General features: G+C 43.4%; 1 protein-coding gene across 3 annotated transcripts in view; it reads left to right on the top strand.

Moving 5' to 3' along the window:
• Positions 1 to 26,811, top strand: part of ADAMTS17 (ADAM metallopeptidase with thrombospondin type 1 motif 17) — a 256,462-nt gene that overhangs the window by 35,891 nt on the left and 193,760 nt on the right. For all 3 annotated transcript variants that reach the window (XM_073304275.2, XM_073304274.2, XM_073304277.2), the window contains exons 5-7: positions 11,913 to 11,996; positions 12,386 to 12,543; positions 18,825 to 18,868. In XM_073304275.2, coding sequence (XP_073160376.2) covers positions 11,913 to 11,996; positions 12,386 to 12,543; positions 18,825 to 18,868 — 286 coding nt within the window. The remainder of the gene's footprint in view (positions 1 to 11,912; positions 11,997 to 12,385; positions 12,544 to 18,824; positions 18,869 to 26,811) is intronic.

Genomic DNA, 26,811 nt, shown 5'->3' with positions numbered 1-26,811 from the left:
CTTTCTACTTGTGATAAAAGTATTGGAATGCTCTCACTTGGGCACCGCTCAGTGATCTCATTTGACATGCACACTGAAAATGTTTTCCCTTAAGAGCTTGGAAAATTCTGCACCCTTTTCGTTTGTGAGAACATTGTGCTTATCATGTATTGTGCATTTCTCTTCCTTCATCCTTTTATAACAAAGGGTATTTTTCCTTAAAACCGTTAGCAAAGATACTTTCATCGGAGTTGTCTTGCTACTGGCAACTTCCCCAGCTGAAGTCCTAGTCCCTTTTCACAGCAACTCGTTGCCTTGTTGTCTAAAAAGGAAGCTTCTGACTTTAGTTGTTGAAACAAGGAGTAGGGGAGTTTTTAAGAAGCTGTTTCTATGCTGATGTCTGTTTAATAGGAGGAATGGGGTAAGAGGACTTGAGATGGAGCCTGAACCAAAATCCCAGATCCAGACTTTTGGGGAGTTTGACTCTGGAACTAAATTGTGTAGATCTCCTATATTTTGTTAAATTCCAGGATCCTAATGATGGAGAAGTTTGGATCCAAATTGGAAATTTGGGTCTTGGACTCCTATATAAAGAAAAAACATGAAAATAACCCAACTGGAAATGGAATTTTCCACTTGGGGCAGATTATTCCATAATTGTCCATTATGGGGGTTTTCTGCCATGTTCTGACTTGTCTGGTACTGGCCATAGATAGACGTCTGATCTGATTTGCCATGGCACTTCCTGGGTTCCTAAAGATGTCCATGGAGCATCTGTTTTTGAAAAGTGGAGTGGTAAATTGGAATAGTACAGTTGAAGGCAATGGAGCTACACGAGTCAAGGATCTGGCCTTTTAGAGACACACATTTTATCTCATACATTTGATTTTTTTTTTTAAATGACACTGTCTGTCTCCTCTACCACCAAAAAGTCTGGTGACCTTGTTGCAAATCTCAACAAGGCTTGAGGCAGCATCCAGCCAAACCCCATGGGATTGTTCTAGATAGATGTGGTAACACATCGTAGCTGATGGAGTTATACTTCAAGAACAAGCTACTAATTGTGCCGGGAATAGGAATCGGGGAGAGAGACTTTCACCTCTAAGTTGCTAATGCATTTCAAGTATGGCTATTTGGTGACTCAGAGTTGCTAATTGTTCTGGTGGCTGAAGAATCTCAGCAAATAGATATTTGCAAAACCCCTCACGGCTGGTGCTGTTTTGTTCCCAAGAGTCAGTGGCTGCAATGGATGTGGACACTGAACTGCTCACTCACAGGTGGCAGGGGTCCTTCCAGATTAGGATGGAGTTGTGAACAAGGAAGCAGTGGGTGATAGGACCTTGCACTCATCATGCTTGTGCTGTCTCAGCTCTGTAGCTAGAAGATAAGACTTTATCCTCTTGGGCTGTCAATCTGTCACCTCTCCTGAGCACCAAACTGGCAGGAAAAAAATGAAAACAAAATCTTGACTGTAATCCACGAGACCTAATCCAACAAATGAAGAGCTGAATGAGGCACATCTCCGTGCATAACTTCACTGCACAGCAATGGCCTTTTTCTAAACAGGTCTGTTGTTCCTTTAACAGGTGCCGATGCAATGGGGCCCCATTGTGTTATGAAATCTTTGGCTGGTTGAGCCCCTGGGGAATTTAACTGATCTATTCCTTTAACAAGCTGATTTTTTGATTATTATTTCACCTTCTAGCATGTTGTGAGAATATTCACTGAACAAGGCTTCATTGTGTGTCTCTTTATTTGGCTTGGTTCATAGAAAATGCGCTCTTTCAACAGATCTGTTCTCTTTACCATCCCTTCATTATGAAATGGCATTGTTGCATTTCAGGATGTGTTCAGTTTGGAGCACAGAAAGGTTATTCTTCACAATGCCATATCTCCCCTACCCTGAATTCCTCCCGCAAGCTTTGCAAGGGGTGGGTAGAAAATATGTTTCTCTGAACAGATCTGTTTTTTCAAGCTGCTTTTTGTTTGAGGCAAACCTATACCTTTACATTGCCTGGGTGTGATTATTCTGGTTATGCATCATCATGTTCTCTTTATCATCCAGCACTCAACACATCCCAAATAAATGAGTTGTACATAGATGACTTCCATGAGGTTTTTTTCTCTGTCCGAGGAGAGGAGTAGAAGCAGAGCCTCTTTGTAACATCAGCTCATAGGGTGTTGACTGGTGGATCAGCTTGCTTGAATCTCATTCATTAAAAATGCAGGGGTGAAATCCTGGTTCCCCTGTAGTCAATGGGAGTTTGCTATGACCTTCATTGGGGCCAGAATGTCATCTCGGGGAGAGAGAGAGAGATGAAAGGATGGTCATGTGATTAAGGCACTGGACTGTCACTCAGGGGACCTGGGTTGAACTCCAGGGTCTACTGCCAACTTCCTGTGTGACCTTGGGTGAGTCACTAAGTGACTCAGTTCCCCATCTGTAAAATAGCACTGCCCAGCCTCACAGGGGTTTGTGGCATGTTTCTGTGGAAAATGGGAGCCAGATATTTTCCTAGATAAATAGGGTGGAAGATGTCCATATGGATCCCTGCTCATTGGCTGCAGTGCTCAGGGTCCCTGTATCCCACTTCTGTGGCCTGTTGGGCTCTCTGGGTATTGGTCAGGGGATAGGATTTGCCCATAGTATCTAGACTCTGCTGGTTCAGTTGTACTGCAGAATGATACGCTGCCTCTAACAGAAACCAGAATGTTAATTTTGGCATTGAAGCTTTTATTTGAGCAAATAAGACATTACTGGTCAGGGGTTATTAATTTAACTTGTCGCTGTAAGCCATTACGCTTACTGTCAAACCACAAAATAAGCATTAAAAGGGCTTATTAATGCATGTTCTATTTAAATCAAGTGATCTGCTTCAAAGTATTTAATATCTATTAGTAATACAAGCGTTTCTGGGGAAAAGAGTCAGCATTACAAAATACTATTTTATTGCCCCAGCTGGTAAATAAGAATCTTAAAAAAATATAAACATCTATGAAAGCAAAACCCTTCTGCAATGACACACACACTCTGGATGATGTACAGCGAATTCTCTGTTTTTAATGGCACTCTCTGATCCTGCACTCTGAACAGACAATATATTTGTTTAAAGATGAGGGAATTATTATTTATTATTATTTTATTATTATTCTAGATGCCCTTCTAGAGGCACAAGCTTGTCTATTAAATAAATCAATAGTAGAAGTTGTAAAACAGCCTTTTCCAAAACCATGGAGGATTTTCCATTCAAGGTGCTCTTTTAATACATCACTAGGAGCCAAAGTAGCTCCAGACCTTTGCGTTAAGTTTTTTAAGTTGCTGCTCTTGTAATGAACTCTTTCTTTATTTTCTCAAAAGGTATGGCAGCATCTTCCTCACCAATAGGAGAGTCCAAATTGCTTCATGATAGGGTTAAAAAATGAGCCAGTCAATAAAGTAGGTGTTGGATGCCACCATCTAAACATGCAGCCCTGAAGTACATAATGAATTTTTGAAATTGGATGGTGTAGGAGACATGGATACATGAAAATGTCAGCCGAATTGTAAGGGGGAAAACCTGAGGCTCCCCAGCAAGCCAATCCTAGAAAGACTTAAATTATTTAGGATCGATGGATGTATAACTGACCCATTTCATTAGTGACTGACTATATTAAGACCTATGTTTCTGCCTATATGTGATCTTCCTAAAAAATGTCCCCTTGCCACCTCCCCTTCTATTGTTATCAAGATTGCTGATGCTACATTTATCTTCCTTTGCTAATGCTCATGAATCTCTTCACTGGTTTCTTTCTTTTCCATATCAAATTAAAGCCCCTTGGCCTGAAGACTTTGCACAATGCTGCTTTTCTGCTCTTATTGCCTCCTGTTTTCCCCTTTGCATTCTCTGACTTAACTGCCATGTCTCCCTCTTCTGCTCTCAGCTTCACGCTCGCTATGCTCTGTCTTCCCAAAAGCCAAGTGTCCTGCCTTTCTTTCTTCAAATCCCCACTTTAAAATGCACTTCTTTAGCTCATCCATGCGGCCAGTCCATCACTATCTGCTCCCATTTTTGTTTAATCTGATCTTGCATGTTTCTCCATTAGCGTGGAAGCTCCTTAGATCCTTTGCTTGTTTGTAGATTTGTCTGTGGACTTGTAAAGTGCTGTGTTGTACTCGCTTCATAAAAAAAGTTCCCTCTAGATTCAGTTTCATATCTGTTTCTGTAGCTATGAGACTCTGATTTTGTTTTCTTGTTACTCCTCTATGTTTCTAGGAGTCTGCTTACAGCAGTGGCCATTTTGCAGGCAGGTCATTAGTGCTACAATATATATTAGTCATATATTACTCATTAGTGCAGTATATAATGTTAGAAACATCACTACATTAAAGCACACTAGGGAACTGTTAGTGCACACTAGCAGGGTCTTCACAGACCAATTAATGCACAACATTTTAGTGCCCTTTAGAAATCACACCCCCATAGCCTGCATGACAGCTCCATGTAGACAAATCCTTCGATACAAGTAACCATTTCTCATGTTTTTCCGCTGTTTATTGGCTAAACGCAGATTTATTTATTTTTTTGTATTGGGGGTATCTTGTTGGTATTTATTAGTTTAAAACCTAAAATTGGAAGCTGTAACTTTATTCAACCAGTAACACTTACACTGAGGTGTTCTGATGGCTTCTGACAGTTTTTTCCAGAACGTACTGTAAGAGCAAACAATTCAAACTGATTCTGTAAGCATTTCTCGCTCGGTGGGCAGAGAGCTGTCAGGGTTTCCAAAACCATAGCATGATAATTTAAATAGGCACTTTTGTTCTGTAATCTTCTGGCTTCATAAACCTGAAGACATACTTAGATTAAAAAATGAAAGTGCATTTTTGGATTTAGATAGAATGTTGATTGCAGTTTGGTTTTGAACTTGCCCCTCTTTGAGGCAGAATACAGCCTGGATAAGTATTGTAGTGTATATACTTAATTCTCCTGCAGCTGTTGCTAAGCCATTTGATTAATGTAAAAGCCTCTTGAAGCAGCAAGCAGTAACATGAAGTTAATGATTCCTTGAATGTTATTAAGAGGAGAAGTTTTTATGTTGGCCTTTAGGAATAAAACTGGTTTACTCTCTGTAGTGTTCTTTTGCACTCTGAAGTGCACAGTTCATTCTGGCATTTCTCTTTGAGATGCGTTTGCAGTCGTAAAATAAAATAAAATACTATACATTGTTTCTTCAGAGATACAGACCATAAATGCAGATCTCTATCTTTATGCCCTTTGGCTGGAATATGTAGACTCAGGAGTTCTCATGGCTACTCGACCACCTTGCACATGTCCTTAAGATCACGATCTGGAGCCTTGGGGTGGGGGCTGGGGACACGAAGGGAATGAGTATAAATACATCACCACTGTCTGTAGGTTCCTTTTCCCTGATGGCTGGAAGAACATCCTCCCACATTTCTGAGAAAGCTTTACGTCAAGTCAACCATGCAGAGTGTTGAATCTCTCTCTTTTTTTTTTTTTTTAATGTTTAATAGTGTAGTTTGTAAGCTCAGTTTTAGGTGGGAGTTAAGAGATCCCATGGTACTTTTCAAAACAAGGAAGGGAAAACCTTGGTAACCTGGCTAACACTCTCACTCATAAATGTGATCTGACAGCCAAGGCTATGCAGGAGCTGCTGTTTGCGTGCAGGGCTTTAAAAAAAGCCACATGACCCATCCTTGGGCTTCGTAAAGTCCAGAACCTACAACAAACGATCTCATGCATGCATGCATGCACGCTCCTCTATCCCTGCACCTCCAGCCAGGGGAGCTCTGGTGGAGTTTGGTTCCTCTCAGTCTAAGTTCAGTCTGTCTGGGCTGTGTTCTGTGCACGAGAGGGCAGGCCAGGACAAATTGGTCGAAACAGGCGTTTACTCCATGTGACATTCATGTTACCTTCAAAGAAATACGGCAAAAGTGGGGGGGGGGGATGGGGGGGAGAGAGAGACACACACACACACACACACACGATTCTCTGGTTGAGGGTCCAGCCTTGAAGTGTTGCTGATATGTAAGGAGGGCGGGGGGAACGTTGCGGCAACGCTCTGAATAATTTGCTTTAAGGAGCAACTTCTTTGAGACATAAGTCTCATTCTTTTGTTCCTCTCTTGCTTTTCCTCTGTTCCTCCTTTGTTTCCGTACCTGCTTCCCCTTTTACTGTCCCCCTTCCCTATGTGCTTTTGATGACTCCTCACAGAGCGTAAGTCAAGAGAGTGCAAAGAGCAGATTGGTCGCTTGTTCTCCGTCTAAAGGGGGCACCATTAGCAGGGCCAGAGGATGGGCATGACCTTTAGCCAGCCTTGTGGTCTCTTCTCATCACTTGCCCTCAAGGCATTGATTAAGAACCCTCCCTGCTGCTGTAACCATGTCTTCCTGTGCTCCCCGCCCCCTGTATTTGCAGTTCTGTAATTGGAGACAGAAATTATATGGTTAAAGCCTAGATTGGTGGTTCTTAAACTTTGGTCCATGGAACAGTTGCTGGTGGTCTGCAGAAAGCTGGCAGGTTACATGGTGTTGGCTCTCCTTGTTCCAAACTGCCTGATTTTATTAAAAGACACTAAAAATACAGGAAACGTTCTTACTTTTCCAGGCCAGGAATGGATGAAGTGGCCTCGGGGGTGGGAGGCAGTCGCAAGTGGGAGGGAGGGTGGTCTGGGTTTTCGCAAATGGGAAGGGAGGTTCCCATGAGTCAGTCTCTGTGTTAACACATGTAGTCCTCACCCTGAGAAAACTCGGGAATCTCCACTCTGGGAAACCCAATATCCCAACTGTAATGATCTCCACCCTCTCACTTAAAGCTGTTGGGTCCTGTTGTGAGACACAGTGAGTTAACATCTTTGCTGCTGCTTTTTAATGGTGGTTCCCTCAAGGCTGGGTGAAGAAGGCAGAGGTGATGCTTGCCATAGGGAAGGCCTAGATACTTTAATTATTTTATTTTAAACAGAAACTTGGATTCCATGGGATTTTTTACTTGGGGACATGGGTTAACTTGCCCAAGTTGACTACATGTTGGATACCTCATAGGCCAGCTTGGTCACTGTGGAGTACCTATATTTAACTCATTATCATAAAGCATCTGGGATTGGATACCCAAAGTATGCCAAGGAAATTGGTACTACGTGTCACAGCAACCTCATTTAGGGCCAGGTCTGACTCCTGCTGTGGTCCCTTCTGGCCTATGATTTGGGACAGGTCCTTACTGTGTTTTAGCTAGGGTTGGTTTTCTTTACAGAGGATAGATCTATCCATAGTTCTTAGTGCTGTTGAGAATTTTTTTTTTAACCAGTGTGTGCACTTTAAATAAAGTTTTGGGGGAGCAGCAAACAATCCAGCAGCTTCAAATGTTGCCCTAAGTGCAATGACAAGGTCTCCATCACAGAACATTACTTGGTTGTGCCATGTCCACTGAGTGCACTGTGTGTTTTAGGGCACTCAGTGGACATGGAAGAAAGCCCAAGTGAAATATTTTCTGGCTGCTCCTGAATCCTGATAATCCAGCTCACCATCTTGAGACCCACTTGTAATACTTCTGGGTTGAGTAACTGGGTATATGTGGTCCTTCAATAGACTCCTCACCAGATTACTCTCATTGCAAATCATAGTCTGCCAGCAACATTCAAACATCTTCCTAGCATTCCGTGTTACCCTAGAAAACTGAACTGAAGGAGCAAGTGGAGGAAGTTTCCATGCATGGTGTAGAACTCCTTCAGTGCTTGACTCCAGTCCTGATACTGAAGTGATGTCACCCAGTGAAATCCGTCATCGCTTCACCTTCATGCTGGGAAACTTCAGCTGAGCTAGATATCTTGTTTGAAGCAGCCATGCTTTTCCACTTAGGCTAAGGAGATGAGGGGCCTCCTCAAATTAAAGCGTAAGTTTTACTTTTGCACTAAGTGCTCTGAGATCCAAGATACACTGGCTGATATCACATGTCCTGAGAGTTACATCCATAACAGCACTCATAACTGAATTGTTGGTGTCCTTCATGTAGTTTGGTGCACTGGGATCTTTGATGTGAGCCATGGCATAGGTGATGTCTAAACCCACACGTACAGCTATGGGGCTCAGGGACAGCTGTGGCTAGAGAAGATGTTGTAAGAGGAACTGTATTGACTTTTGCAGAAGAACATTTTGAAGAACTGGAGGAGGCTATAGACACCTTGTGTCTCTGTGAGCACTGAAGAAAGTAGAAAGCCATCCACAGGTCTGAGCTTTTGATGGTTTTTTTTAGAGTCAGAGTGTGATTAATAGTATAGGGACAGATCTTATTTGAGTTTCTACAGCTAGAACTTCCCAAAGGAAATGTAGCTGGTAGGTACACATATCCACCCAGTACTCATTTGGCTGGTGAAAAGTATGGAATTGTCAGGCTGCTCAGAAGAAGGCAGACAGAAAATATCCAGTGCCCAGAATCACTCCCTGTTAATGCCCTATGGGGTCCCAATGCAGATTTGATCCGATTTAGATCGTAAACTTTTTTGGTCAGGGACTGTGCCTTTCTGCGTCTGGTGTGAACCGCCTAGCTCTCTTTTAAGCACTGTTTTTTTACTGGTTAATGATGGTTCTCCCTGCAGTGCCAAGTCACAGTTCAGTTTTCCTGTGAACTTGCCCGCGGGTGTTGGAGCATTTTTGACAAGAGAGTTTACTTGTCGGCAGTTTAGAACTGCTCCCTTTCCCAGCTAAAGACCTTCATGGATAAACGAGACTTCACCTTCTGCTCATGGCCTTTTCCTAACAATGGAAGGAGGCAAAGGACAACAAATGAGGAAGACATCTGGAGGTGCTCTCTCTCCACTTTTGAACTTATCTAATGGGAGAATATCGGCATTTTTAAATGTGATGTTTTCTATAGTGTACTGCAGTTCTGTAAATCACAGTGCCTGTGTCGTAGGCAGAGTTTACTATCCCTGTTTAAACCCTGAGGAACAATAAGAGGGATTCCTTTGAAATGAGGAGTATTTGGTATTGCTGTTCCTCTGGCAACTGTGAGGGATTTTTTTTGAGAAATGTGCTTCAAACGTCATTAATAGTAATTTACTACAATGGATGACCCCCATCTTCAGTGCTGTCCAGCCTTTTGATGGCAACGGTCTATCTACTTGGAGATTGGAACATAGTGTCGCAAGGGACTGCCTGGGTCATCGTTTTCAGCCTCCTGCTGTTGCAGATTACCCCGTCATATAATCCCATTAATAAACGTATGATGTGGCAATGAAGTCAGCATACCAGTGGAACCAGCATACCAGTCTGAACACAGTGGCTATGACATCACAGTGCCTACAAAACAAGGCAAACTGTCAGTGTGGAATGTTAGAAACAATACTTCCTGCTGCCAAGGTGCTCCTCGTCTTGTTTTGCAAGTACGAGCCACGTTATTAGAGCGCGTTAGCATAATATGCGATGGCATTGGGCAAGTCCCAGTATGTTAAATCCACACGTTGTAAGACATTAATTACAGTGAGAGGGAATTAACATGACCACACTGGAACTTTTGCTTAATCTTTAATCCACTTGGACCTCCGGGGTTCGGAATTTTGATTTTTGGACTCCAACGTTGATGGATTTTCTATGTGCTTAAGAGAGACTGAGGGTGGTGGAAGCGAGCAGAGTTGGAAAGGAAATCCAATTATAAAGTCTCTGTAACCGAGATAACCTGGTGGCTGGGCACTTTGACAGTGTCTAGATAGGGCGACCATTTGTGCCAGATTGTTTGTTTGTTTGTTTTTTTGGTTGTTTTTTTTTTGGAGGCGGAAAGGAGGAGGATGCTCTTACTCTTTTATATGCAGCACCGTTTACCTTTTCACTTGGACATCTATAGATGTATTGTAAAAATACAGATAAAGCAACTGCAAAATGATTTGTTTTAATTGTGACACAGAGGGTAGAGATCCACATGTTGAAATTTCAGGGAAAGCCAGGATACATTTGAAATTGCTGACTGGAAAAAAAAAATCCAGACATCTTGGAGGGGAATGGGGGTCACAGTTTCAGAGTAGCTTGATGAATCCCAGAATAGTTTGCTAGGCCCCAGGCAACTGGCTCCACACAGGCAAATCCCCTGCACATGAAGAGCCCCCTTGAAGTACGTGGGGCTCCATGCAGGTGCCAGGGTCCACCCATGCTGAGCCAGTTGGCCAGATTGGGGCATAAATTTGCCCGCTCCGTGGATGGAGCACTGGCTTCGTTCCTTAGTTTATTTAACAATAAGGACGTTAATACTATAAACAGAATGTTTTACATTTTCAAACATTAAGGGCTTCTCTAAACGAACACTTACTTCACGTTAAGCTAGGAAATAAATCTACTCAGCTTTGCACTAAGCCTCCCTGTGGACTCTGGTGCTGTGCACTGAAAGTTCCCAGGTGTGCTTTGAAATGGGGGTAGATCAGCGTGCACTAGGGAACTGCCAGTGCATGGCACCTTGGTCCCCATGGCCAGCTAGTCTGCGGCAGGCTAATGCGAGGTACATTTACTCCCCAGCTTTCTATGAAATAAGTGTTCATTTAGACCAGGCCTAAGAGATTGTCAAACACTTCTGTAAGGTAGGTAAGTCGTACCAGCAATTCTACACATGGGTAGAGGGCTGCATGGGGATTAGAAGTCAGGAGCTGCTGGCTCCCAGTCTAGGCCCGGATTGAGAAACCACTTGACTTAAACACCATTTTAAATCCCTCCCTATTCAGGAAAGCACTTAAGAATGTGCATAAAATTAAGTGCATACTTGAATGCTTTCATGATTAGGGAAAGTTTAGGGTTTTGAAAACGTGATCCCCCCAAAAAAGTTCATGCAGTGGCTTCACTGTAGGAAGAAAAAACGATCCAGTCTCCATCTCTCTGTAGGTAGCCTGAATAACATTTACAACCAGATGAGATCTGGGTAACAAACAGGGCCTGATCTTGTTGTCGCTACTCAGAAAAGTCTCTTCTGTGGTTTTGATTTTTTTGCCTGAGTAGGGAGTGTGGCATTTGTCCCAAAGTTATAAAAAGTTTAAAATACTTTATAATGTATTTCCCCGCTCACACCTTTTTTTTTTTTTTTGATGTGGTCTAGGCAAAGCAGTAGTACCCAGAGAAAGGGGTGGAATGTAATTCTGGGATCAATTAGAGTTCTGTGTTCTAACCTATAAATGAGGTGAACTATCTGAGTAGGAATGTGAAATCTGGAGATAGCAGTAAGGTAGTTTCCAGCACTATTTTTGTATTTCCTGAGGCTTGTGTCATTATATGCTGACTTATTACTATTTTCTTATATAAGATATGAAAACAACACAGGGAAATTGCTTTTCCATTCTATTTCCTGAAGTCTAAAACACACCATTATTTCATTTTTGCATTCAGATATCACTGACGTTTTAAATGCTGAAAGTCTGTATTAGCTACCATTTTTAAACATGTGTTTGTGTTTCTGAGATCTCTAGTTTCTATTTAATGTTCCTTAGGAATATATTTCCTTTCCTCCATTCTCCAGCAGATCTTTTTCCCTTGGCTACCCTTGTTAGAGCATATTGCTGCGAGGGGTGTGCGTGTGTGTTTTTTAAAAGGACTTGTCTGTTTTATTGGGTGGGCTCTGCCCTCGATGGTAAACCTTGCTGGAGGGGGTGTGTGAAAAATTGTTCGGTGTGGTGAAGCCAAATTATGTGCCGTAGGGAAAATACATTTTATTTGTTCGAGAGTTGTAGCTGCTACTATCAACCATATGATCTGGGCTAAAATCGCACCACAGTTGCTCCTTTTATAATTCTGTATTTTTGTTGAATAATGCAATACATTTGTTTTTGGATTGAGCCAACCTTTTTATTTTTTTTTTTGAGTGCAGGGGGGACGACCTTTTTGGTCATGGTTAGTTCCTCGTCTGCTTCTAGTTACCTTTTTTTCTTTTTGATGTTCTGGCATGTTGTTTGTTGCGTTTTGACAGGTGTACAATATGTTTCAACACCAGAGCCTTGGAATTAAAGTCAGCATTCGGGTGACCAAGCTAGTCCTCCTTCGAAACCGTCCCGTAAGTTCTTCAAAACTTTTATACAGCCGCTGTGGTCTGTCTTTAAAATCCCAAGTTAGGCTGGGGAGTAGCTGTTATAAAGATTCCCTAACATGGTTAGGGAATCAAAAACACAGTTCCCAATCCTATAAACCCTTCGGGCCTACTACTCCCAAAGAAGCTTGCTACTATTACCAGCTGATGGCATTAGCTCTTTAGGTGAAGTGGTAGAGATCAGTGCTTTGGTGCTGAATTTCAGGCCCCAGGTTAAGGCCATGATGATGCACATATAACCTTCACAAGTATAACTTGGAACTGTATGTTTGTCACTTAATGATTTGATGCTATATAGATATATGTATCCCCTAGTTTGACCAGTCTTTATTTGAATTCCTTTTTCTTTTCTAAAGGCAAAACTGTCCATTGGGCACCATGGAGAGAGGTCTTTGGAGAGTTTCTGTCACTGGCAAAATGAAGAGTATGGTGGAGCAAAGTATCTTGGCAATAATCAGGTTCCTGGTGCAAGAGATGATACCCCTCCTGTGGATGCTGCTGTCTTTGTTACCAGGTACAGTGGATGTGGTTTGCTCGTCCTGTTTATATGGGCCATTTGGTCAGCAAGTAATTCCAGCAGCCATTTCCCACTGTTGCTGATGTTTGTCCCTCATTCATGCTAATTTGGGTTGTATGGATAATACGGAACAGAATGGAATGATTTGTCTTGATTTTTAAAAAAATGTAATTCTTTCAGTGGCAGTGAAAGGTCTTTCCTTTTTCGAATGCTACTGGACGACCTGTTAGTCCGTGCTTTCTCTACACAACTCAACAACAATAAAAGTGGCAGTTTGTGGGTATTCCATTTAGAACCAGCACTTATCTACTTGATCCACCATGGCACTAAACCACCGTTAGAACTTGCTCTCTCCATTGGCGCATAGCACAGATTGTCCAGGGTCACCCTTTTGTGGCTCTATATAGTGATCAAATACACCATGCCAGTGTAAGGTTCAAGTCCAAGGGAAGTTACCCATATTGACCTATAGGACAGAATACTGCTATACCCGGCATTATTATCCATCCTTCTACTTTCTTTCTGTCTATAATGTGAATAGAAAAAATTCCGCATCTTCTATTTTTTAAGAAGACTGCAGTCGTGATTTTAAATTAAAGTATCGGTAGGGAAGAAGGATTTTGAATGTCAATAGAAAGCAAAGATTTAAGACAAAAAAAATTGAGGCTCTTCCTGTTCTGCATAGGTACAATAGTATCGATACTCTTTGGAAATGATTTCCCTATTTCCCAACACCTTGCTTCAATGCCCCATAACGCATTTGCTTGGAGAAAGTCTTTCTGTATCTTTGTACATCATGGATCCAGATATATGCAGAGATACTTCACCAAGGTCCATATATTACGGGTGGCCACTTAATAGCAATAGCTCTCATGGAACTGATTTAGCCTAATGACCGTGAAAGGCAATGACAGCTAATAAATCAAGTTAGTAAATTCTCATAAAAGGGATGCACTTGGTGCGTGCCAAGAGATTAAGTAGTCTGTAGTTCTAAGTTCTAGTTGTTTGATGCAGAGTAGCAAAGTAAGGGTTAAAAGCAGAACTGCTCAAGATTAAACTCAGGGAGCATCGTTGTTGTTGTCTTATTCAGCACAGAATTTTATTTCACGTGTTTCCCAGACATTTATATAAATGGTTTCTCCTCCTCTTCTCTGTCTGCGCTTCCAGGAATTTATTAACAAGGGACATTTAAAAACCATTTTCCTGCCCCTTAAATTTGCTTACACAGTTTGAACACAGTTGAGAATGAGTATTTTGAACTAGACTGCACAGCATTCATTGCATAGGGCTGCTGTCAGTGTGAGAGAATAGCCACCCCGGGTGTCTAAATGAACAGGATTCTATAGTATAAAAAACACGAATTGCTGACAGGGTGAAAACTTAGTCCCTCCCTAAAGCATTTTCTCTTGTTTCTATAGACATGTTGATGATGGTGATCATGGGATGCTAATGACTGTTAAATAAAAGTGGGCTACAGAATATCCAGTCAATGATTTCTGTGCCAGTGCACTGGGCTAGTAAATTTCCCCAAAATGCACCTTTGTGTATGATTGTGCAGTTTCCTCTGGAGTTGGTGCAGGATCCCCCATCTGCTCTGTATTCAGCGCAGTCACTCAGGCCTTGATCCAGTAAAGCACCTAAGTATATGCTTAACTTTCTAAGCAGGGTGAGTCGTCTCTTTGAAGTCAATGGGAGTAATACACATCCTGCTTATAGTTAAACATGTGCTTGATTGGATCAGGGCCTAAATAAATACATACGATATTTTTTTAACTCTCATCTGTGCATCCAGTTGTGCTAATTTCCAGCACGAATCTTTTGATCCTGTGTGACACGGTGAGGCATGCAAATCACTCTGATGGGGTTTTAGGCACTGGCGGGGAGAAGCGGAGCATTTCATCTATGCCCTCTGCAGCTTATGAAATTAAATGCTTGGTGTCATGCTAAACAAGTTGGAGTCAGTCACTTGAAGAAAACTGTAGGGATCCTCTCTGGGCTAAATGGATTTGGAAGGTTTTGTAATAATAGCCGGAAAGCTACAACTGCCACTAGTTTGGATAATAAACTTGAAGAGCAGCTGATTTTGTGAGGAGGAAAATTGGGCACAGGAGCACTGGTTTTCTTCAAAAGAACCACATCTATCCAGCACAGTAGGCCAGCAGCATGTGATTGCAGTGTTTTCCCATTCCCGCAGTTCTAACCCATTCCTGTTCGTGCAACATAAAGGATGCTGTGTTGTTTGGAAGGCCTCTGGTCCAGCAGTTCTTATTTGTATAGCAAGGAAACGAGGTGTTCTTCTCTTGGCTTTAGAAGCATGTGTGTGTGTCCCTGGATCCTCACCAGACTGTACAGATGGACCAGCCATGGAGGATATGGAAGCAACAGCATGTCCAGCAGAAATACCTGAGCCAGAAAAAGCAGAAGTTGGATTTTCAGCAGCTGCAGTTGCTTGAGAGCTCAGAATCTTTAGGGTCAGCCTCCAAATAGAACTCTGGTTCCAGCTTGCTGCCCGTGTTCACGAAAAGGAGCCATGAACATTTTGGTTCTGGGAATTTACCTTTGCCCGATGAAGCAGAAAATAAGTGTTTTCCCCATTTGTACTTCCTAGGAAGTGCTCCCGTAGAGAGGAAAATCCCTCCGATGGAATGGTGGGTGGCCACTTACAAACAAAGGCGGCCTTACACAAGAACCAGGGGTCACCCGATGAAATGAATAGGCAGCAGGTTTAAAACAAATAAAAGGAAGTACTGTCAACCTGTGGAACTCGTTGCCAGGGGATGCTGTGAAGGCTGAAAGTATAACCGAGTTCCAAAAAGAATTAGATACGTTCCTGGAGGATAGGGCCATAAATAGCGATTAGTAAGGCTAAGATTATGTCACGGAGGTTGCGGAAGTCATGGAATTCATGCTACCTCCGTGACATTGGGGGCCCCGCAGCAGCCCAGCCTCCATGGGGATAGCTGTGAGTGGCGGGAGCCCCACAACTAACTGGCTGCCGGTGCCACCGGCGACTCCTGAGCTGCCGCTACTGGCAGGGGTCCCCCTGCAGCAGCTCAGCCGCCACAAGCAGTCGGGGGGCCCCCCCGCAGCTCCCAGCCAGCGGCAATGGTAGAGGGACCCGAGAGCTGCTCAGCGGCTGCGGGTGGGGGGCCCTCACAGCTTCCAGCCACTGGCGGCAGCAGAGGGACCCCGGAACTGCTCAGCGGCCAGGGGCAAGCGGGCGATGGAGGACTCCTCTGTCACTACAAGCCCTGCAGGGTGGCGGGGGACCCCTTCCAGCCACGGGGAAATGGGGTCCCTGCAGCTGCCAGCCGCTGCAGAGTGGGTGGGGGGAGAGCCAGGACCCTCCTTCCTCCCCAGTATGTCAGGGATGTTTTTAGTAAAAGTCAGGGGCAGGTCCTGGCTTCCGTGACTTTCTGTTTCTTGCCTGCGACCTGTCCCTGAGTTGTACTAAAACTATCCATGATAAAATCGTGGCCTTGGCTATTAGCAAAGATGGTCAGGGAAGCAACCCCATGCGCTGGATGTCCCTAAGCTTCTGACTGCCTTGTGCTGGGACAGGACGACAGGGGATGGATCGCTCAAAATTGCCCTGTTCTTTTCATTCCCTCTGACTTATCTGGCACTGGCCACGGTCGGAAGACAGGATACTGGGTAGATGGACCATTGGTCTGACCCAATATGGCCGTTCTTATGTTCTTGTATTCTTATACAAGTGGTCAGTATGCAGAACGGTTGGATGCAAGGTCTCAGAGCAGAAGGATGGGTTTCTTGGCTTTGTGTTTTGGGGGCCATTGAAGGTATTTTACTCACAGACCCAGCTGCAGAGTACTGCGGGGCAGATGAAATGTTAGGTTTCCTTTTATTGCTTCACTTAAGAGCACCACTATGACCAAAAGAGACCAGCCCCCTTAGAAGTGAGGGATTATAGAGATTGGTCATAGTCTGCAAATTGTGGTGAATTATTTACAAGACCATTAGTTTTATGGCCTGGTGGTAATTTCTCCTACTTGACTGAAACCACCAGACACCTTTCCCGGTAGAACCACAAAGCGCAAGTGGCAAGACTTGTGATGCATTATTTGCTAAGATAGCCAGTCTGGAGAGATTCATTTCTAGTGATGGCCCTCTGCCATCTACTAGTAGTTCAGCTATTTGTTGTGACAATAAAAGCATCTGTTTGATTTACCAGTTTATAGAACATCATAAGTCCTTAAATAAACTTCTGTCGAGCTGGCTCTGGGAACTCAGGAACTGTTCTTATGCCAGCTCCGTGAAGAGCAAATGTCAAGGTGTCGGACGCAGCGGTGCTGCTCTGAAAAATGAAAGCCCTGGCCAGGGCATGGTGGGGGCGGCTGCTTCTTCTTTTGGTTCTGCCTGGTTTTTAACCCATTGATGGCTGTAATCATGGCTCTTTTGCCATGAAATGTAAGCTTGGAAATATTCAGGGTAGGTTTTTTAATATGAAGGTTGACAGTTAATATTGATTATTTTCAATTGCTTTTTAATTTTTTTTTTAAACTAACTTGAGCTGGGATTTGTTTTCTTTAACAACTTGATCGAAGGAGAGTGAAGGGCCCAAGTCTCATTGAAATGGGTGTTCGGGATCTCACTCCATTATTTTCTTCTGAAAAATCCCATTCTTACATTTTTATTCCAGCAGGACATTCTCTTTACCCTTCCTCCTCCCCCCAAACACAAAATCCCACCTGTGGGCTGGGCACTTATAATCACACACTCACAATGTATGTGCGTAACTTTTGCACCCCCTCACCCTGGATTGAAAAGGCAGTTGGAGTAATGACAAGGCTGTTGCTTCGCTCAAATTGAACCCTTTGGTGTCTCTTAGCAACTTTAATAGATTTCCCTGGCTCCTCATCTGTAAAGCAGAGCTGCTGGGAGAAGCTAGTACTGTTTGCCAAAGCGGGTTCCCAAGGGTGAGGCAAGGACAGTGGAGATGCTCTGATCCTTATTTGAATGTATGCAAACCTTATTTTAATTTTTTAAAAAATATTTGTGTTGTAACTTGGAGCATTCGCGATGGAGCATTCTTGTGATATTTTGATATTATTTAGATTAAAAGCTCCTGGGGGCAGTGGCCATCTCTTTGTTCTGTGTTTGTACATCATCTAGGACAGTCAGGTCTTAGTCTGACTTGGGCTTCTGGGTCTTACTGTGTCACAGACAGTGATGATGATGATCTGCTTCCTGTCCTGGTCAAACCCAGGAAGTACAGTGGGATGTGAAAAAGGTGGGAAAACCGGTTGATCGAACTCTTTTTTGAACCTGGTTAAAGGCTGTTGGTTGCTTCAAGTCTTGGATGAAAATTCAGGCTGGCTCGTATTTTATTTGAGTAGGTTTGTCTACCTCTAACCTGAATATTTTGTTTACTTTTCCCCCTTCTGCTTCCTCCTTTTGTTTTATTTCTGGCTCTTTCCCTTTTCTTCTTTTCTGTGTCTGTGGAGCAATATATATATATACACACAGAATGAAATAGATTAAAAGGGGGAGAATTTGAAAGAGAACAGTTTTTACTGTGATTCCCACCAGGGATCTGGGACCCCCTGGGATGGGGGGGATGTGAGCAGTTTTTAGGGGGTCCCTCAAGCTGGGCCAGTGTTAGACTCGCTGGGGCCCAGGGCAGAAAGCAAAAGCCCCAGGCAGTTGCCCTGCTTGCTACCCACTAACGCTGGCCCTGGCTTTTATATGCGGAAACCAGTTGTTGTGGCACAGGTGGGCTCTGGAGTTTCTATAGCATGTCGGGGAGGTCTCAGTAAGAAAAAGATTGAGAACCCCTGATTCCGACACAACTTTGTTTTTCTAGGGCTCAGTCCTATATAACCATGTACAACGTCCGCTGATTTCTCCTCGCTTAGATTTAGATTATGCTGCAGGATTGCATGACGACGACTTCTTTTGAGCAGTACTGTGTGAACGTGAGTGGCCCAATTTTAGTCTAGGCTATTGACAAACTTTGTCATAGAAACATGTGGTTTCCTACTTCCTAATGTGGCAGTTCTCTCTTGCATGTTCGATCTTAAGAAGCCTAGGTTTGGCTTTGGATGTAGTGAGTACTGTAGTGGAACTATCAAAATAACTCTTGTCATCTTGAAAATAAGTCAGTGCTGTCATCATGTATAATACACAGCAGTTAAAGGACCTTGACTTTCCTGATAGCTGGGAATGTTTCAGAACTTTGGCTCATGGACCTCTGGTTTTCTCTAATCTGTTCTTGAGGCACAGCATACATCTGATTTGTGTTTTTATTTTCTTTTTAGGACAGATTTCTGCGTACACAAAGACGAACCCTGTGACACAGTGGGTAAGTCAGTGCAATTAGGAGGAGTATGTTTTAAATGCCAGCTACGTATTGAGATGATCAGCTCTCTGGACGATGCCTTTGACGCTTGGGTTTGTTCTCATGCTTCTGTTGTTGTTATGAATGTGGCCATCATACAAACATGGATCATGCCTGGACTTAACAGCTGACAGATAATGCATACCAAGTGTCCTATATCTGCCCTTAATTGCCTACATAACATTCAGATCTAAATGGCAGTTACATTCCTGATGCCAGGCTTTGGCAAAGTGGGTATTTTTTCTGCCTTTTTTCTCTGTCTAATCTCAATCTATTTATGGGACCCCTGCCATCACTGGAGTATTCTATTGCCTCCCAAGTATCAAAAAACAGAAACATCCGTAACGATGTGTGTCTTCCTCCTTTCCTGGCCTGTAGGGGAAGGGTATGACAGAGAGAGAGAGAAAAGAAGGACCTTACTGAAGCAAAGCCAAATTAGAGATTGTCTTTCCCACCTCTAACTTCCAACTACATTTAATTGTGTCCCAGCCCTGGTTTTCCAATGGCAGGTGCCACTACACCCCACACCTTACATATTCCATAAGGCATCTCCGGCCCTCCAGTTTTTCTTTTATCGCCGCACTACCTGCTTTTGGAGGCCTAACTCAATATACTATCCATGATTATCATAGGTTTCAGAGTAACAGCCGTGTTAGTCTGTATTCGCAAAAAGAAAAGGAGGACTTGTGGCATCTTAGAGACTAACCAATTTATTTGAGCATGAGCTTTCGTGAGCTACAGCTCACTTCATCGGATGTATACTGTGGAAACTGCAGCAGACTTTATATACACACAGAGAATATGAAACAATACCTCCTCCCACCCCACTGTCCTGCTGGTAATAGCTTATCTAAAGTGATCATCATGCTGGTAATAGCTTATCTAAAGTGATCATCAGCTGGTAATAGTGTAAAGAGTTGTCACTTTGGATGGGCTATCACCAGCAGGAGAGTGAATTTGTGTGGGGGGGTGGAGGGTGAGAAAACCTGGATTTGTGCTGGAAATGGCCCAACCTGATGATCACTTTAGATAAGCTATTACCAGCAGGACAGTGGGGTGGGAGGAGGTATTGTTTCATATTCTCTGTGTGTATATAAAGTCTGCTGCAGTTTCCACAGTATGCATCCGATGAAGTGAGCTGTAGCTCACGAAAGCTCATGCTCAAATAAATTGGTTAGTCTCTAAGGTGCCACAAGTACTCCTTTTCTTTTCATGATTATCATGTGACTTGTTTACAGATTTGCTTCAAAGTCCAGCTGCCTTTGCCCCAGTTTCTTTATTCCAAGTGAATTCTGGTTTTGTCATCTGTTCCAGCAGGTCTCAGACTGAGCTCAGTCTCTGGAAGTTGGGGACAACACCGTAGTTCGTGCTAACAGAGAGAAATAGCTGGGGAGGGTTGGCTTGGGGGAAGATAACTTTAAACATTCTTCAGTAGGAGGTCTGAGACTGTTGTGAAACTCACGTCTCAGAACACAGATTCTTCCGTATGTGTGGTGTGGAGAATAATCATAGGGGATAAAGGAAGTAAACATAATTGAAAAATATATACATTCTTTGTTCAAATATTAACAAGATCTGTGCCATGTCTCCAGACTTTCCAGTGGGAATTCTTTACAATGTGCTTATTCTCTCCAAGCCCAGTGGAAAACATCCTTCCGCTAAGGAAGTATTTAAGCTGAGTACCTGAGTCCGGATGTGGCTCCGGCACAGTACATGGTGATCTCTGCGCAAAAATAAAGCTGATGGAAGACACATGCTACTGCTTAACAAATGCTTACTGTGTTCAAATCTCTTTCCTTGTTTAAAGACTGCATTAATGAGGATCCATGTTCAGGAATTCTCTTTCCACATACAGTCTGGCTGAGGAAATATGATGATGTCTTTTCTGTTCTTGCAATAGCTGCGTAGTTTCTCTCTCTCTCTGGCCCAATGGGATTCTTGTAGAGGTAGTGGAAGATAGGGTGGTAAATACCACATTTGTTTCCTATTCTTTCCAGTGCAGCATTTCCCAACCTGGTAGAAGTTGAGCACATATTCAAGAAAATAAAACCAGTCCTGCCCCCTCCGCATAATCATCTTAATCTATTTATCTTCCATGCCCCACTGGCTAGCTCTTCCTTCCTCGCCCTGCAGCGTATCCCAGACTTTGGGAAATGGTTGTGCAGATCTTTGTAATATGATGCATCTTCTCCTCTGTTACGTGCCATGGTGAACACTGAAATCATTAACAATGTTGACATTTAAAATGCCATCACTGGCATCCAAGTGAATGCCTAGTGAAATGAATGAGACAGTTTGGATCTCTGGGAGCTGCAGTTTCAGGCTCTCTGCAAACTCAGGTGGATACCTCAGCATTGAATTTTGTAGGTTTTCTTTGAAATGAGATCTAATGAAAGCTAAGATGTTAGAGAACAACTGAGGTATCTGTCTTCCCATCAGCCTGGCGTCCATTTATGCTCCCTACTTTGGGAAATGCCGCTCAAGTGGTAGGATGTGGAGCTGAAAGGGTGTGAGTCACTTCTCTGCCCATCTGTTCATCATCTGCCTTGATTAGGATTATCTGATTGAGTTATAACACAGTGGTGCAGTATGCATTTTGAGACTGCCATGGTTTGAGGAAGTATCATTTCTAAGGCAGAACTGATTTGATCAGTCTGAGTAAATTTTTCATCCTTGTACTGAAAGGGGTACATCCTAAACAATATGATGAAGTTTCTTGGTGGCTTGGCTGCCCCAAAGATTTTTGTTTATCTAGAGATCGCGATCTACCTTTTCTATAGATAAACTTGATCAATTAGTGATTTTTCCCCCCTTGGCAGTTTATATAAGCTCCCTATCCCTCTCTTCACAAAAGGTGTGGTGGTTTAACCCTAAGATTTGTCTTTATTTGCAAAATTCACCCCAATGTAACCCGTGCATATCAGGGAAGTTACACGAGTAATTAAGTTGTCCTTGTGTTGTTTGTGTGTGGTGGATCAGGAGTCATTGCAGAGGAAGAATAAACTACGGTAATGTTCTTCTACTTCAATACAAGGCTCACCATTTCAAATAGCAGCATCTGTGTTCAATTCCTACGCAGTGATAGTGGCGATTCCACAGTTTCCCCTGCTGTTCAGAGTAGGAAGTAGTTGCTATGTCTCAGGCACCAGTGTGCAAGAATTGTTGACTTTTTCAGTGGCCACCGTTATGTGCATTGAAAGTATATTAAATGAAGTTATTACATTTAGCTGATCTTGATATGGATATATTTGGATCTGTCTACATTGCATCTGGTTTTGTTTTCTAATTCTTATGTGATCAATCACAGTTATGTTTAAATGATGGTGTTCATGGCCGTTCCTGAAACAGGAGTCGCTGTGTGATGTTCCCTGGCCTGTGTTATGCTGCTGATGAGTCCAGGTGATCATCATGGTGCCGTTAGGCCTTAAGTTCTGTGAATCTATGAAAGCAGCTCAGTCACTGAGAAGACATCCCCTGCACCTGGCAACCCTGAGCCCGAGCAGATCCCTTCACCATGCTTTTAGTGCTACGTTCTCATTCTCTTAGGGCTTGTCTACATGGTGGGGTAACCTGCTCCATAGGGGTGTGATTTCTAAAGCGCACTCATGCATTGTACCTTAATTGGTCCGTGTACACCTGGCTGGTGTGCTCTAAAGGTTCCTAGTGCACTTTAACATAGTATGGTTTCAAACAGGAAGCTGCCACGGTCTGGGTGGCCTACCGAGTAGGTAGAGCAGGCCCTTGCCTGGCAGTCGTGGCTGCAGTTCAGCTCGATGGCAAGCGTAGATCCGGGAGTCCAGTACCGATCTGAGAGTGAAACGAGTCAGGGTTGAGGAGCCAAGCCAAAGGTCAGAGTCTGAGTCAGAATCAGGGCAGGGAGGCAAGGACTCAACTGAAGCAGGTCACGAAGCACAACCATTTGGAGAAGGGTTGTTGGGCCCAGCTGAGCTTGCTGGGTTGCCTAGCGATGAGGCTGGCAGCCGATTGTGCTCCTGACAAGCACTACGTTGAAGCGCACTAGGCAAGCTTTAGTGCACACCAGCAGCATATACCCAGACCAATTAACATGCAACCTGTTGGTGTGCTTCAGAAATCCCCCACTCCCGCCCCCATAGGGCACGTTATCCCACCGTGTACCACCACTCACTTTTCTAATTTGGCTTTAAATTTAAAGAACAAGGTCTCAGCAGAAGCATGCATCATTTTTGCTGCTTCTCTCACCCCCCCACCCCCCCAGTAATTTCAAAAGATTTGATTTGGTTGTTAAATTGCAGAATTAAGAAAAAAAAGTGTAATTAGCTTTTCAGAGGCCATTTGCTCTTCTGCAGGGCTGGATTAACCCATCACTGGGCCCTAGGCAAACATACATTTCTGGGCCCCTAGCTTCTAATTTGAATAATAATACATTTCAGGGATGTTCCCTCCATTACATGCCACTGCAGTTAATGCCCATCCCAGCCAGTTCACATCCTTGGAGAAGGAAGTGGTTTCTTTATCCAGTGTTCTCCTTAGCTCTACTGGGAATGGCTACATGAGTCTCAGTTCTGTGAGGACTATCTCTGCCCGCTCTTCCACTGGGGCGGATTTGTGTGCCAACTGAAAGAACTTCACTTGCTTCAGTGAGTGGCATGGCAGCCTGGCACAATGCCACTTAAATTTGGCTCGGCTGCCCAAATTTGAGTGGCGTTGTGACCCCGTGCACCAGGTCGCAACGCCACTCACTCATTTGAGTGAAGTTCTTTCAGTTGGCATCAGTAAAAACAACCCCCCAAAAATGAAAAAAGCACACCACCAGTGCACCATTTTCAGCCTCCCTCATGAATTTGGACTCAAGGCACCTGCCTAGTTTGCTTATGCGTTAATCCGGCCCTGCCCTTCTGTCATTAAAAGACGTTTTTACATAAGTACACAGTAGTGATCGTCTTGGAATAGATCATTGGTCCATCTAGCCTAATGTACATCATACTATCTTGTGTATGATATTGGCCAGTATTTCATAATGCACTACCATGTTATGTATAAGGGAAGAGGCTTCTTTCTGCTGTCAAGTGGCAATCAGTTAATGCCCTGAAGCATGGGGATTGATACTACTGATGCAGAGAGAGTAGGGAGTTCAGAGTCTGGACACCTGATTTCTCTTCCCAGCTCTGACCCTGACTCACTGTGTGACCTTTGGCAAGGTCACTTAACCACTGAATGCCTCAGTTTATCTCTGTTAAATGAGGATTTTAATCCACACCCCACAGGAGATCATGTGGCTTAATCAATTAACATATAAAATGCTATAATATCCCTGGCTATAAGGGACAGTACAAGCCCAAAGTCTAATGTTGCCCAGGTATGTTTAAGGGCCTATGTAAAGAGTGCATACTGTTACATAAAGTACTACGTTTGCTACAATAAGTAGGCACAGCAGTAAGAAGAAAAGGAGGACTTGTGGCACCATAGAGACTAACAAATTTATTTGAGCATAAGCTTTCGTGAGCTACAGCTCACTGCATCGGATGCAGTGTTGATAACAATGGGTTATGAGTAGTAACTCCTTAATTTCTGTACTTTTGTGGCTGCCGTGGAAGTAGAATTGCTGATTGTGGGAGGATTGGGGCCCATACAGTTGTTTGACAGTAGGTCTATGCAATTTAAATAAGTTACTAGAGGGCCCCATTTGAGCTTGAGGAGATCCAAATATTATCCCTAATGAAAAAACTTCCTGGAACTTCTGCCTGCCATGCAGATGCAGAGAAAAAGAAAGCAGCAGCAGGAAGTTTGTATTTATATTCTGGCAGAGGCTTGTCGCTCACGCCAAGTGCTCGGGGGACCGAGTTCAAGTTTTCTTGGCCCAGCTGCCATGGTAGTGTTGAAGGTTACATAATGGCTGAAATGAGCTCAAAAGTGGTGAAAATGTGGAGGTATTATGGCTTTGTGGGATAATACCCTGAGGCTGAATCCCTTTTATTTTGGAAGTAGCCTGTCGCAGCTCACTACCCATAGCTGGCCTAAGAACAGATGGCTTTTAAAAGGAGGAGGGAAAAAATAATAAACCCACATGCAAGACAATTCCATTAATAATGTTTCAACAGCGTGGCCGGTAGGACTTCCAGCACCCTCTGGGATTGAAGCAGAGGAGGTTTGCGTTATACAACACAGCCTTCCCTGTTGACACAAACCACTTCAGCAGTTTGCAGGCTGCTGCATCTCTTGTGATGTGACTTTAAGCAGGTCTACTGTTTCCTGCAAAAAAAAAAATCTCCGTTCCAGCTGAGCCGCCTTCAAGCCAGCCAAACTGAGAGTTCAACGTCTAGCTATTAATATCAGACTGACGCTTGGAGCCCTGCGCGTTGTCAGAATCCAACCTCTCTGTGACATAAGCAGATTGAGAATGCCCCTTTCGTTGGATATTTCCATCGCTCAGTGCCAAATAAGCCGCTTTATGGTTAGTTCGGAATGAGCCTGACTATTTCAGACTTAAAGCTTTGCCTTGACTCCGCACTGTGCGCGTCACCCCGGATCCAAGCCGAAGCTTCCATTGACTCAGTTAATAATAAAAAGTGAGGGCAAAGGAGAAGCATGAAATGGAAAATAAGAGTCTTGCTTAAATCTCCTTAATTATCCTGATTGAAAATGTCTTTACCTCCAGCTCGGTCACGTGTCTCCCCCTGCCCCTCTGTGGCTTGGTTCTGGAGAGGGGAGCGCTGTATGTGCTCTCTCCTAACACCCATCTTTCTCCAGCTCTTGTTGACAGTGAGGCAGTGTGGCCTGATGGATCAGGCACTGGAGTGGGACTCTGGAGACTGGGGTTTCATTCCTGGCTCCAGTACTGGCCTGCCAAGAGACCACTTCCCCTGTTTGTGCCTCGGTTTCCCTCTCTGTACAATGGAGATAATAATCCTCAGCTCCTTTGTAAAGTGCTTAAGGAACAGTATGAAAAATGCTATATATGTGCTAGATGGTATTGTTCTGTGGAGGCTTCGTGTTCCCTCTCCTGATAGCGCCACTCCTTAGGAGAAGTTTTCTGTTCCCACACCCGTCTGCTTGCTTGCTTGTGTGTGTGTGTGTATATATATATATATATATATATATATATATATAATATATATATGTGTGTGTGGTCGGTCTCCTTGGGGTCCCCACTAGCACATAGTTCAGGACTATGCCTGGATGATGCAAAGACGATGCTGATGCATGTCTTTGATTAAGCAGAGTCCTTGCATTAAACCTCAGATAGTTGGTACTTGCATTTCTTGCATCATCCTTGACCGTTTGCTGGTTCAATTAGGTTCTGCATCTTCTCTCTTACCCACAGCAAATGACAGTTCTGAGCTTGCTGCTACCTCTTTTGCATTTTGTGTTTCTGGAGCTTCCTTTTTACTTGGTACTGATTCTAACCCCCTAACTCTCCCGTCGGAATCTCTCATCAGGTATGATTAATCCCCTAGGAGTGGGAAAGACCTATTTGGTATGGCATGAGTGGAAAAGAAAAGGCATCCTCACATTAAAAGATCTTTTCGATAATTGTTCAAGTTGAGAATTTCTGCAAATTCCGGGCAGGGTGGTGGTAATTTGATGGCAGAATAAACAGAAATACCTGCACCTTAAAACAACCCACTAGAGAAGTGATGCCTGTCTTTAGATGTTGTCTTGTTGCCATTTAAATCAAACACACTATATAGTAAGCCCAAAATAAAGGGTCTCCTGAAAGGGACTGTGTCAGGTTGATTAAGGCTTGTAAAAAACATGGGGCTTCATTCTCCTCTGCCATCTCTCTTTTTTTAGTTGGTTGTGACTGTGTAAAGCACTTTGTCAGTGAAAATCCCAGGATTCAGGGCAATGAGGAATCACGCTGGTTTTACTGAACTGACATGAGCAGCTGTGCAATTCAGTTCAAACTTTTCCTTTTGATTTAAATA

The sequence above is a fragment of the Lepidochelys kempii genome, chromosome 10 (assembly GCF_965140285.1).
Source record: "Lepidochelys kempii isolate rLepKem1 chromosome 10, rLepKem1.hap1, whole genome shotgun sequence".
Taxonomy (NCBI): domain Eukaryota; kingdom Metazoa; phylum Chordata; order Testudines; family Cheloniidae; genus Lepidochelys; species Lepidochelys kempii.
The sequence above is the reverse complement of the archived record's forward strand: the minus strand, read 5'-3'. Positions and strand labels throughout refer to the sequence as shown.